The following is a 14,703-nucleotide window of genomic DNA, read 5'->3' on the forward strand; positions in this document are numbered from 1 at the left end:
AGACAAGGATGTCCACTCTCACCACTATTATTCAACATAGTTTTGGAAGTCCTAGCCACGGCAATCAGAGAAGAAAAAGAAATAAAAGGAATACAAATTGGAAAAGAAGAAGTAAAACTGTCACTGTTTGCGGATGACATGATACTATACATAGAGAATCCTAAAACTGCCACCAGAAAACTGCTAGAGCTAATTAATGAATATGGTAAAGTTGCAGGATACAAAATGAATGCACAGAAATCTCTTGCATTCCTATACACTAATGATGAAAAATCTGAAAGAGAAATTATGGAAACACTCCCATTTACCATTGCAACAAAAAGAATAAAATACCTAGGAATAAACCTACCTAGGGAGACAAAAGACCTGTATGCAGAAAACTATAAGACACTGATGAAAGAAATTAAAGATGATACCAACAGATGGAGAGATATACCATGTTCTTGGATTGGAAGAATCAATATTGTGAAAATGAGTATACTACCCAAAGCAATCTACAGATTCAATGCAATCCCTATCAAATTACCAATGGCATTTTTTACGGAGCTAGAACAAATCATCTTAAAATTTGTATGGAGACACAAAAGACCCCGAATAGGCAAAGCAGTCTTGAGGCAAAAAAATGGAGCTGGAGGAATCAGACTCCCTGACTTCAGACTATACTACAAAGCTACAGTAATCAAGACAATATGGTACTGGCACAAAAACAGAAACATAGATCAATGGAACAAGATAGAAAGCCCAGAGATTAACCCACGCACCTATGGTCAACTAATCTATGACAAAGGAGGCAAAGATATACAATGGAGAAAAGACAGTCTCTTCAATAAGTGGTGCTGGGAAAACTGGACAGCTACATGTAAAAGAATGAAATTAGAATACTCCCTAACACCATACACAAAAATAAACTCAAAATGGATTAGAGACCTAAATATAAGACTGGACACTATAAAACTCTTAGAGGAAAACATAGGAAGAACACTCTTTGACATAAATCACAGCAAGATCTTTTTGGATCCACCTCCTAGAGTAATGGAAATAAAAACAAAAATAAACAAGTGGGACCTAATGAAACTTCAAAGCTTTTGCACAGCAAAGGAAACCATAAACAAGACGAAAAGACAACCCTCAGAATGGGAGAAAATATTCGCAAATGAATCAACGGACAAAGGATTAATCTCCAAAATATATAAACAGCTCATTCAGCTCAATATCAAAGAAACAAACACCCCAATCCAAAAATGGGCAGAAGACCTAAATAGACATTTCTCCAAAGAAGACATACAGATGGCCACGAAGCACATGAAAAGATGCTCAACATCACTAATTATTAGAGAAATGCAAATCAAAACTACAATGAGGTATCACCTCACTCCTGTTAGAATGGGCATCATCAGAAAATCTACAAACAACAAATGCTGGAGAGGGTGTGGTGAAAAGGGAACCCTCTTGCACTGTTGGTGGGAATGTAAAATGATACAGCCACTATGGAGAACAATATGGAGGTTCCTTAAAAAACTAAAAATAGAATTACCATATGACCCAGCAATCCCACTACTGGGCATATACCCAGAGAAAACCGTAATTCAAAAAGACACATGCACCCGAATGTTCATTGCAGCACTATTTACAATAGCCAGGTCATGGAAGCAACCTAAATGCCCATCAACAGACGAATGGATAAAGAAGATGTGGTACATATATACAATGGAATATTACTCAGCCATAAAAAGGAACGAAATTGAGTCATTTGTTGAGACGTGGATGGATCTAGAGACTGTCATACAGAGTGAAGTAAGTCAGAAAGAGAAAAACAAATATCGTATATTAATGCATGTATGCGGAACCTAGAAAAATGGTACAGATGAGCCAGTTTGCAGGGCAGAAGTTGAGACACAGATGTAGAGAATGGACATATGGACACCAAGGGGGGAAAACTGCAGTGGGGTGGGGATGGTGGTGTGCTGAATTGGGCGATTGGGATTGACATGTATACACTGATGTGTATAAAACTGATGCCTAATAAGAACCTGCAGTATAAAAAAACAAACAAAACAACTAATACTAAACTTTCATTGGGTTATTTGTATGGAAACATGTTAATATAAATGTTTCAGACATTACATGAAATTTCTAAAAATCTTATATTTGTATTTGTATGGAAATATGTATGGAAATATGTTAATATAAATGTTTCAGACATTACATGAAATTTCTAAAAAAAAAAAAAAAAAAAAAAAAAAAATGAAGAATCTTTAAAGGAAATATTGATAAGTGTAATATGTAGAATAAAAAGATCTGCTTATCACAGATGATCTTGGCAACAAGGATCAGTTGACAAAGACATAATATCCATTAAACAAATGCTATAAATCAATAAGGAAGATTCTTATAACTCAAAAATTCTGGCAAAAGATACGAAAAGGCAGCTCCCCAAAGTGGAAACGTGAATAGCCAATGAATGCACTAAAAGGAGTTCCATTTCAGTAGCTATCTTGGAAATGCAAATTAAAACCATTAGTAGATACAATTTCTTAGCCATCAGCCTGACAAAAATGAAAAAAAAACCACAAAAAACCCAAAACCTGACAATGTTAAGTGTGAGGGAGACAGTTGAGAACAGGACACATACTCATTGTAGTGGAAACTTGCATTGGTAGAATACTAAGGCGAGCAATTAGGGAGATTTTGTATAAAGTTGAAGATGTGTGTACCTTATGACACAGGAACCCAACTTACAGGTATAAACACTGAAGAAACTCTTCTTTCTATGTTTCTTCATTGAAGAAACTCATGTACCCAAGAAGATATATACAAACATTATCACAGGAACATTTTCTTTCTTTTGTAATTTCAAAAATTTGGGAAAAAACTCTATCACTGGGAGAAGGTTTAAATTGTGGTAAATATTAAAATCATAGAACTTGAGTAAAAATTGATGAATTGCAAACATAATGTTGAATGAAAAAGCAAGTAGCAGAAGAATATTATGGTAGTAAATAATTTGTATGTGTAAAAATCAAAACAATCCAATTTATTGCTTATTTATACATTCACATGTAAAAAGGTAAATGCATGGAAATGATAAGCACTAAATTCAGACTAGTTTAACTTCTAAGAGGAATAAATGGGGATTTTATTAGAGATGGGTACCCAGAAGTCTTCAACTATAGTGATAACATTTTATTTAAGGTGGGTGGGAAATTCACAGGTATTTGCTGTAGTTTGGTTTCAACCCTTTTGTACATCATAAATATTCGAAATTAAAAATCATGACATAATTTTTCAGGGTGATAATTCACACATATGTATGTGTATAAATATGTACATATATCCATATCCATACAGGTGATTTTTTTCATGTTCTATGATTTTCCACGTGTCCAAGAATCATCAGAAATTTGTCCAAGTGTCTCTGTTCCAAACTGGCTCTCACTTATGCTATTTCTTGTTTTGTAGCTAGTTACCCACTGGTGAAGCTACTCTTTTCTTAGGGGTCTTGCGTCTGTAGTGAAGGGCAGCAACTGGTTCCGAGTCATGGAAAGACATCAGAGTCAGATGGGAAGAGTTTACAATTCAAATTTCTATGCCTACCTAGACCCACTTGTTGAGAATCTGAACTGTAGGGTTTGGGAATTTATATATTTTTAAAAGGCCTTTCTCACTGGTTTTGATCTGTAGATTTGAAGGCTCAAATTTGAGCGCACTGACATAGGTGACGTGTGTTGATGGTCTAGGTTAGTGTTTCACCTTGGTCTCTATAAAGATCTCACAAAATATAAGATATAGTCAATAATTAGCTTCTGCTTTAGTGTCTTTTTAGATTAGTGTCTCTCCAACTTTAGACTGCATCTGAATCTCCAGGAGGGATTGTTAGAACACAGGTAGCTGGATGTCAATAAACAGTGGAGTAGGCAGCTCCAAGTTTACTTCCACAGAAACATCAAAAAACAAGCAGAAACTGTTAGAACCAACCTTGTCAGAATTTTGGCAAACATTAAATGTTTGTAGCAACCAAGTTAATTTTGAATCAAGAAAGAGGCAACATCAAAATAACAGGAAAGCTTTATGGCATTTTTACTTGCCCTCGCCCCACACCAGCTACAGCTCAGCGGCAGTCTTGAAGATGTCAGCCCATGTTCCCATGTGGGAAAATGGTCCCTGGCTCTGGAGGGAGCAGAGCAAATCTTATCTACAAATTATTTTGTATGTCTGTTCTGTCTGGGACTGTCTGAAGGACTGATGCAAGACACTTATCTCTATTTCACCTAACTCAGAATTCTCCCAGGCCAAAAAAATTGGTGGACATTTCTTGAAAATATTGCAAAGCTACCAAACAATCTGGGGCAAAAGATTACAGTTGACACACATTAGACAATCTAGAGAGAGGAGGAAGAGCTGAGGAGAGAGATTCTTTGGGCAGTTTAAGGCATTCAAAAGCAATCATGTATATGGGGAATTTAGAAAGCTATATGCATGCCCAGAGCAAGATTCATGCTCAGAAAAGACCTGAGAATACCCTACGCGTTCACTTTGGGCCGATCCCTAGGATCAGTGCAAGCATGGCTAAGTGTTAAATGAGGGCTCCAGCATATAGCATGCTCTCCCCCAACTTTCCCCCTCTCCCAGCTCCTGGCATTCAAGGAAATCTTGGTCTAAAAACTTTCTGACCACAAGTTCCGGAACAGAGATTTTAGTGACCAGACATAATAAGGAATACAGTCTCTATAAAAATAGTCAGATAAGTTACTAAACAAATAGATTACTACAGCATTCAACAATAAACAAAAAAGAACAAACAAAAAAACCCCTAGGAAACCCTGGGGAAGGGAGAGACTGATCTTCGGAGTCATTTCAGTATTCAGTTGTCCAGTGTTCAAATAAAGTCATAAGTCAAACAAAAGACCAGGAAAGTATTGCCATTCAAAGAAAGAAAATAAATGGACATAAGCCATTCTGGAGGAAGCCCAGATATTGGACCTACTAGATGAAGACTTGAAAACAACTATCTTAAATGTGTTCAAAGAGCTAAAGGAAAACACGAACAAAGAGCTTAAGGAAGTGAAGAAAATTATGTATGCACAAATGAGAATATCAATAAAGATAAATTACAAAAAGGAACCAGATAGATATTCCGCAGCTGGGAATTACAACTGAAATGAAAAATTGGCCAGAATTCACCAGCAGGTTTGAGCAGGATGAAGAAAACAATCCCACAGGGTGCTGCACTTAGAAAGGGCCCCATGATTGGTTTAAGGCTCTGCTGTTGCTACCTTCAAGTTTTCAATAATTTTTGAACAAGGAACTCTGCAAATTAGGTAGCTGATCCTGAATAGTTTATAGGGGGCTTACTTGTTTCTTATTGGTCACATAATCGAGAGTCTAAGATTTACCAGGGTCAGAACTGTGTCTGTTTTATTCAGCAAGTGCTTCAAATAGTATCAGGTACACAGTTGGCAGATGATGTACTCTTAAAATGAATGAATAAATGCGCAAGCTATGAATCTGCCTTATTTGTAAAGTGCAAAGATGTCTCTCATACAGGTAATGCAGATTGTATAAGAATATATATATTGGGCTTCCCTGGTGGCGCAGTGGTTGAGAATCTGCCTGCCAATACAGGGGACACGGGTTCGAGCCCTGATCTGGGAAGATCCCTCATGCTGCGGAGCAACTGGGCCCGTGAGCCACAATTACTGAGCCTGTGCGTCTGGAGCCTGTGCTCCGCAACAAGAGAGGCCGCGATAGTGAGAGGCCTGCGCACCGCGATGAAGAGTGGCCCCCGCTTGCCACAACTAGAGAAAGCCCTCGCACAGAAACGAAGATCTAACACAGCCATAAATAAATAAATTAATTAATTAAAAAAAAAAGAGAATATATATATTAAAAGCACCCTGTACTTAGTAGGTTTACAGCATGCATTCCTTCTCCCTCTTTCTTATATATTTAATGCTTCGTATATGCTTAACTCTATACTGTAGTAAAGACAGGCACTTTTGCCGCCTTTTAGGGACTTCTGTTTTAGTTGGGAGCTTGTGATTAAGACAGGGAGAATAGTTTGTCCTGTTATCTATTCCAGCTTGATGAGTGTATGATTCTCTGTAGATACAAGGAATCCTTGCTTAAGAGCCCAAATACCTGATACAGGCAGAAAACACAACGGGTGTTTACAGACTTGGACAATCATTTTCCTGCGGAGGTGGGTTGTGGGGATGAGGAAGAGAGTACCAACAATTATTAACTGCTTTCTATGTTCGAGACCTAGTCTGGCTGTACATATATTATCTTAGTTAATTGTGTATCACCTTCGGAGAATCCTAATCAGGTAGTTATTATAATTGTCCCTCTGTATCCTGTTTCCAAGACCCCTGCAGATACCAAAATCCATGGAAGCTCAAGTCCCTTGTATAAAATCCATGTATGCTGTGGACTGTGCATCTGCGGATACAAAGGGCCGACTGTGTTATCCCTACTGTGTAAATCAGGCAATGGGGCTCAGAAAGATTAAGCAACTTGCCAGTCTCACATAGTTTGTAAGAAATAGGATTGAAGCTTAGAACTTTCTTTTTCAATATTTTTGCTTATTCATTCAACAAATATTTTTTAGGGGCTTGCTTGCTGTGTACTAGTCACTGTGTTAGATGGTGGGGTATTTCACTTAGGTATGCCATGTCCTGTGGAGGAGACAGACCTGCCTTTTTCCAGGGCTCCAGCCCAAAGAAACAGGTGGTCCCAGTGAGAAGCACCAAAAGGAGGTGGCAATTCCACACACCACATCTCCCTAGGAAGAGTTGTAATTATCCTTGTTCCCCTATAGGAGTAGCTCCATCCAACAGCTCTTTAGAAGGAAACCTTTTAAAACTCATCTCCCTATATACCAACCCGTGTTTCATTCCATCCTTTGGTGAGGTGAGATGGCTGGGGTAGGGGGAATGTATCACTGTCTCATTACAGAAATTATCTTGATCAATGCTGCAAAAATCTCCCTGTAAAGGAGGCAGTCACTTCTCCGGTGACTTCTCAGGCTTTTAATAGATACCTGGTAGAAGCTGCCTCCTGGGTCCAAGAACCACACCTGCCTTTTGGCTCCAGAACTAAATAATGCTTATGTTGTGTTTTCAGGTTAAAACTGTATTGTTCTCTATTTTAAATATGAATACGTCATTTCATAGGCAAAGTAAAAGCAAAAGCTCACTTGTCAAAACTAATTTCTGGGTCCTGGTGCATCGTTAGGAATAGTGCAATGAAAGTGCTGCTGATGAAAGAGCAGAGGGTGGCATCACTTGCTTGCTGCTTGGCACGTAAGCCTCTAGCTTTAGTTACTTCCGATCAGAGACACAGAACACAGGCTGGGGATTTCTTCACTTCAAAACAGCATTCATTTGAGAAAATAGTTGGCCAGTGGTGATAGGCTTGTCTGAATCTTCTGATTGTCATAGATTTTCGTTATCAAGGTGGTTGCCTACTGCTGAATTTCCCTTTGATGCATTCTAAGATGATTATGCTGTCATTATTCCAGAGGGTAAGCCTAGGTGAATCACAGTGCTTCAGAGGTTTGGGTGTTCTGACAGTTACTAAATAGTTGAGATCTCGTGGAGAATTCCCATCTCAAAGCCTTTCACAGAGGCCAAGCCTTTCTGTCTCTGTTTTTCTCTCTTTTTCTGTCTGGTGAACTTGGGTCTGAAACCTTTCCCTTACCTGGACTTCACTGTCTCCTTAACAGCTGAGCTGTCACTGGGAAGTGAAATTACTTTTTTTTTTTTTTTAATGCCACAGCTGTTGTTTTTTTTTTTTTACCTCAGCTGGTTCCCATAATTCCACAGATGGTAAACATATGTTTATAGGCACATAGAAAAAGAAGCCATATTGGATTCCTCCCATCTCTAATTCTCATTTTTCCTTTCATGCAGAAAGTCAAAGTCACAGAACTGGGGAATCTTATATATTTGTAGATTAATATTTCTGTGCATTAAGGCTTTGGAAACATCAGGACAGCTAATGATATGCTAATGAACTGACAGTTTTTATTGATCATAATGAAAGTCGACAAGTGTCTTTCTTGGCTTTTATGCAAGCTGGAATATTTTATTAACTGTCTTCAGGGCAGAAATACATAATTGGCTGCATTGTGAAAATCCTCCTTGTCGGTTTCCCAGGTCTTACTTTCTGTTAGCCTGTTGCCAAAGCCTGGGTCCTTGCCAGTTTATAAACACAGCACATTCTCATCCATATATTTACAAGCCTTCCAGGAACCCTCCCCACCTCCTTTTCCTTTCCCTTTCCCTTTCAAAGCAATTTGTTTCAGTGTTTTAGCATACAAAAAAATGGAACCATTTTCTTCAATGTAAACAGAGATCTGCAGGGAAATAAGAGCGTTAAGAAAAGAATTAGCATTTGTTTGGTGGCAAAGCTGCTTTCATTTGTATCAGAAAGCTCCGAGTGTTAGTAGGGTTTGCCTAATAGTTATTCCATACATAAGAGGATAATAATGGCATAATTTTTCTAATCTTTTTATTGCATCTTCCTATATTTCTTACTGTGAAATGAGTAAATGTTCTTGGAACAATGGAAATAATGGGCATTAGTGTCCCAGGCAACAAACCCATAATGTATAACCTGCCTGGTGCAAATTTATTTTTCAGTGCCTGGTGAGCTGAGTGCAGGGGAAGTAGAAGGTGGCAACAGGTGGATGTCACAAAGAGGAAAAAATATCTGTTTTTCTTCTTTCCATCGTACTGATAGTAAAAGCTTATTAATTTGGGCTCTGCCCCTTAGGGAATTTTTTAGATCCTCAGAGTGGCTGAGATTTAACATTGCTCTAACAACAAGAAAATGGATTGTTTAGCAAATTAATAGTGCAAATAAGATTGCAGGGGAGAATGTTAGGCTACCTAAAAGGACCTCAGTTTTCCAGCATTGAAAAACTGTTTTAGCAAGCTGTTAGTATCTAATGCAAATAATTCATTATGGATGGTTGAATAGTATCTTTCCATGAAGGCAGTTAAGATAGAACCTCATTTTGGTAACAGGACTTCCTTGTAGCACCATCTTGTGCTACAAAGCCCACGTAACTGTGAGACTTTCTCAAATGATATATTTTACTTACACTGTGTTGCAGTGGCCCAGCCCTCGTTTGGAGTTAGTAGACCTATAGTTGATGGCCTAAGATTAAGGTGTCCTTTAGGAAAGCTAATTAAAGTATCAGAGCTTTAGATTTTTCAGAGGTCAAATGACCAGGTGATCTGGCCCTAGATCAGTAGTTTTCATCAGGCATCTAAAAAATCACCTCAGAATCACTGTCAAAATTTCATACATGACTGTGCTCCCTCACCCTCCTCTAAAATTCTGATATGTTCCCCTAGTTTAACAACTAGCATTCTACATGATTTTCACAGACTCTTAGTAGCTGTGAAAATTATAGTTCCATATTGCATCAGGGAGGAAGAAATTTTCCTCTACCCTTCTAGGTTCTTCTGACGAGTCTAAGGATTAAATTGACGTGAGACCAATTAGCAGAAACTCCAAACAAATTTTAATAACATGTACACATGGCAGAGACCCAGGAAAACTGAGTAGCTTACCAAAATGGCTGAAACCCTCACCTTAAATACTGTCTTCAGCTAAAGACAGCAGAGAGTGTGGTGGTAGGTCTTTGGGACTCAAGGGGAGGTAGGCAATTCACACGGAGATGGCAAAGCAAATGTTCAGTAAATAAATGTTTGCTGGGCCACGCAGAGACAATGGGGTGCAGAGTGCACGCTGATCTCTAAGTTGCCCCACCACACCTAGTTCATATTCCTTGCAGATATTTCTGATGACAGTTCTATTCTGGGAACAGGCCCTCTATCTAAATTCTTTTAGGCAGTTAGGGGGAAGGTCAAAGTTTCTTCCTGAGTCTTTTGGGCCTTGATTGTTTTCAGGTCTAAATAATCTGCATGCCAGTGAGACATTTTGAGTGGCAAATTTTGCTCTCTTACAATTATATAATTTATAGTTTTTAGGAATTTGATGCAGGTTAGGTATTGATTGTACCTACTTCGTGAAATATACTACGATAGGAATTGCAGGGAAAGCTGAGGTGAAAACCTATGATTTTTGCTTTCATGGTTTTTATAATTTAGTTATTTGGTTAGTTGCCATTCAGTTCCAAATCAGTAAGATTTTATTCTGTTCGTGGACTGGATGCAGGCGCTACTTTCACCACTGTGAACTTGTAAGGAGTAAACACTCTTGCTCCAGAAAATCCAAGTGATTGACAACAGGGCAGGGTTTCTCAAAGTGGGGCCCCTTGACCTTTCATGGGAATCCTTTGGGACAGCTTTTAAAAATGATGATTCCTGGGCCCACTCCAACCCTCCTGAAACAGAATCTGGGGTTGACCCAGGAATCTGAATGTTAAACAAATACTCAATGTGATTCTTAAGAAACTGGCAGTTTGAGAAATACTGCTGTGGTGAATGGTATGAAGTAAAGCATAGGTCTCAAAAAATGAGATCAAATGAGGTCCACTAGTTAGAGGCCCAGCCAGAGTTTTTCTTTTTTTTTCAGTTAAGTGTAGATACATTTAAAGTTAAATGAAGAGAAATAATAGAAGTTCTATCTTTTTATCCCTTATTTCATCTTTTCTGGGGAGAAGTTGCTGTGCTCTAAGGTACATTTTCATCTATAGAAATCCTCACAGATGATTTTTCTGGGAGAAATAAGGCTGATCGAGCTTCTTTGTTGTTTGTTGCTTTATACTTTATAAAACTCAATTTTCTGAAGAAAAATACAGGCTTAGCAAATGCTTCTTTTATTGACAAGTATCCGGGCACTAAATACAGTTGGCCCTCTGTCTGCAGGTTCCACATTTGCAGAATCAACCAATTTCAGTCTGCAGTTGGTTGACTCCATGAATGCTTAACCTGTGTATGCAGAGGACCTACCGTACTATGCCATTTTATATAAAAGACTTGAGCATCCGCAGATTTTGGTATCTGTGGTGGGTGGGTGGTGGAGGGGAAAGGGAGGGTCCCAGAACCACTACCTTCCAGCTACTGAGGGATGACTCTAGTTCATATGACAATTCAGTGCAAGACCTTTTGGTTCTTGTCGTGGGGAGGTGCTGGGATATATCCACAGGTATGTATTTATAGGTTCACATACATACACTTACACTTCTTTGGGTTACAGTTGGTATTTGTACAGTACATTGCCACCCTTCATTTAATCCAACATGGAATTACATCCATTCAAATAAATTAGCATTCCCATCTTGATTCATTTGGCAAGAACATGTTTTTATGCCAGTATGTGGGCTGACCCTCATGACCTCTTTTTCAGAAAAAATATCAAGTGCCTTGAGTTTTTGTGTTGATAGGGATCGAGAAGCTGTCAGTTCTTATTTCCGTTTTTGTTCAAGTCAACATCATTGATCTTCACCTAATGATCTGTGTGACACACACGTGTGTGCCGGAGATTAAAAGTGGAAAGACAGAGGAGGGAGGCAGGTGGAAGAAAGGTGTGGGAGAGGCAATTAGTAATTTACAAAGTGACAAAATCAGTCATTAAGAAAACAAAAGGAATACTGCTGTGTATAATATATGTTGCTACAGGATAAGTGGATGGGAGCTCCTTTACAAATGGACTTTTTATTTGTTTTGGCAAAGATAATACCATGACAAATATACTCCAGGTTTCTGAGGGCCCTTTCCATGGCTGACAAAAATAAGAATGATTTAGGCTCTTCTAACCAGCAGGTAATAGATAGACCTGATCCTTTCCTGGTACATGTGCTTTTGCCACTTTGGCATCAGGGAGGGTGACCAGCTGTCCTGGTTTGCCTGGGAGTCTCTCAGTTTTAGCACTGAAATCTCTAAATCCCAGGCAAACCTGAATAGTTGGTCACTATAACTTCATCCATATTCAGCCTCATTAGACGGATATTTTCTGATGTGTATTTAGTTCTCTCTGGTCTGTTCTTTGATGGAAATCTATCGCTTTGTCTGCTCTGGACTGATTTTTTTACTTTATCCTGAAAGTTAGCAAAAGCACAGAGATCTAAATTGTGACACTTTCAGTTTGGACGCCTGTTTCACTGACCCAGCACTTGAGTGCTAGAAGGTTCTGTAGCTTTTGCATACAGCACTTCTTTTTACAGATGAAGCAACTGAAGCTCAGAGAGGGTGGTTGACTTACTAAGTCCACCCAATTAGCTACAGATGGATCCAGACCTTAAACTTTGGGCCCCTGACTGCCAATCTCATGCTTCTCTCAAATTCCTCACATGTGCTTGAAAGGCACCCTGGCCTCTCCAAGGAGTTAATTTGCTTTGAAAAACTGAGCAACTTTGTGCCAGGAAGAAGCTGATTGACTTAGACTGTGCTCCATTAATTGCTCCCTGTAATTCCCTGGCAAGAGATGACACATTCATTTTGAGGAGCTACGGCAGGCACCTCCTTCCCATGGTGAGGCATCTCTTCTCATAATCACGGGCACTGCATCATCCTCGAAGAGGAAGAGGTTAATCAAAGTACCTAATTCGGAGGAAGAGGCCTTGTGACCCTGTTATTTCTATTAATATTTCCAATTAATATTTTATCTTGGAATAATAAGCAGAAACAGCATTTGCTGACTACCTTCTGCTGTTTAGAAGATGAGCACATAAACGTTAAATGCTGCTCCCTCTGAAAGACTCACCACACTATCATAAGCCTATATTTTATTTATAGATTAAGCTCAATATTCGGAACCAGCTTCTACATGTTCCATCTGTTCTGTAATATCTCTTCCATAAAATCAGGAAAAAAAATACCCTAAAAACGGAATCTTGAAATTCAACGTGAAAAATCCAAAAGCCAAGTCAATATTTTCATTGAGAGATGGCAGCCCCAATGACTTTCTTAAATTAGGGCTGTTCTTCCAGACTAGATTGCAGAATTAAAAGACCACCTTTTATCCACAGTGAGATGTTGAGCAAATCTTAAGACTCACCAGCAAAGACTCATGTTACTCAGTTAGCTGAGAGCAAGGTTCTTAAGGAGTTTTCCCCGTGTCTAATTTTATTTCCTAGACTAAATGAATCAGTAGAGCATTTTAGTCTAATATGTTCCTATTGTCGCTTTTTCCCACTTAAAATAATCCTGTAAATCAGCAATATTTAATGTTCCAAGATGACTAGGGCATTGAGGAGAATTTTTATTGCATCAATGTCTTTTTAGTTGGACAGTTTAAGAACATTGACTGATGGATCCTTAGTTCTATGATATCATTAGCATAAACCAGTGGTAAGTAATTGTAGCTTTCTCAAGATGATTGGACATTTCGAGGTTTTTTAGAAGAGGATGGTATGGAGTAGGTCAGTGTGGACTAAGGCCAACTCACCTTTTGAATACGGTTATCAGTCTTGCTAAAAAAAAAAAAAAAAAAAAAAAAAAACACTTCCCTGCAGAGAGCATGTGACAGGGGCCATTTGAACTGGTAACTGTAATACTGATTGCCACCTCTCTCTTCTGTTATCAAGGGGATTATCCAAGATGGGAAAATCATCTTTATACCAAATGGATACATAACACAGTGTCCGAACCTGAATCGCAGTAAGTAGCAACTTAAAGCATTTCTGAATTATTAATATTATATGGCTTGTTGATAACATCAGAGAAGCACTTCAGGAAGGATACAAACAATTTACATTATTGACTTATGAGGTGGTGGGGTTAGTGAGAGATTTTATTTATACTAAAATACTCCTGTGTCTTTGGATTTTTAAAAAGCTTATGTATTATTTGTAGAATTAACATTTGAAGGTAAGAAAAGATTATATGAGCAGTTTTGGGTCTGTAGGTTAATATAGTAAGTTATGTTTCATATAATTATATAAATATATGTATATAAACTATTTTTTAAACTTCTTGACTTGGATATATATGAGTGTACTTTTGCTGCTTCTGTGATAATTCACAATTCTTTAGTCCCAATAAAAATGAGAGTTTAGTTTAAATTTTAAAATGTTTTCAAGGTAGAAACATACTGTCCTTTTCAGTTAGTCCTTGTTCCTTTCTTTTTGCTTATTAATAAAAGGAAAAGATCTAGATCTGAAATCCTCTGTGAATTCACTCCAATTTTGAAGTCATACTTAACCAGAAAAGCGAAGACACTTTTACATAGCTAAAAAACTACTGTTTAAATATATATATTTTTTTCTGTTAGCACAGTATCAACATTTATTTTATATTTTCTTTATTGAGCTTGCCCAACTTGCAGTGATTTCTTAAGCTTGGTGCAAGGAATAATGGATTTACAGGAGCTTTTGGCCAAGATGACTGCAAAAGTAGGTATCTAAATTTCACTTGTGATGTTTCATTTCTTTGTCCATCCTATCTGGAATTTAGAGTGATATACTATGATGGAAACATTTTTAGTGTTGGCATCTGCTATATGTTACTATAAAAATGGTTTATTCTTTCTTGAAATAGGACAACCTATAGTAAACATAACCGTTTACGCCTTTGATACTATTAGGCTGTATCAAAATACTTGAAAAATGTTTGGAAGAAAGGCAATATGTATCACTGTATATTCCCTGGGAGTGGAAAAGGAATTTGCCCATTGGCTATTAAACCAGTAACACTGAGAGATGATATATGGTCAGAGTCACTGCTGCTTATAAGCTAATGCATTTTGGATGCAAGCATCATTGCCAGTAATCGGAAAGGGCAAAATAGC

The 14,703-nt window shown here is 38.0% G+C and overlaps 1 protein-coding gene across 3 annotated transcripts in view; it reads left to right on the forward strand.

Moving 5' to 3' along the window:
- The window catches only part of NELL1 (neural EGFL like 1), an 895,061-nt gene that overhangs the window by 186,438 nt on the left and 693,920 nt on the right, over positions 1-14,703 (forward strand). For all 3 annotated transcript variants that reach the window (XM_059929597.1, XM_059929598.1, XM_059929599.1), the window contains 2 exons: positions 13,502-13,574; positions 14,226-14,308. In XM_059929597.1, coding sequence (XP_059785580.1) covers positions 13,502-13,574; positions 14,226-14,308 — 156 coding nt within the window. The remainder of the gene's footprint in view (positions 1-13,501; positions 13,575-14,225; positions 14,309-14,703) is intronic.

The sequence above is a fragment of the Balaenoptera ricei genome, chromosome 8 (genome assembly GCF_028023285.1).
Source record: "Balaenoptera ricei isolate mBalRic1 chromosome 8, mBalRic1.hap2, whole genome shotgun sequence".
In the NCBI taxonomy this organism is placed as follows: domain Eukaryota; kingdom Metazoa; phylum Chordata; class Mammalia; order Artiodactyla; family Balaenopteridae; genus Balaenoptera; species Balaenoptera ricei.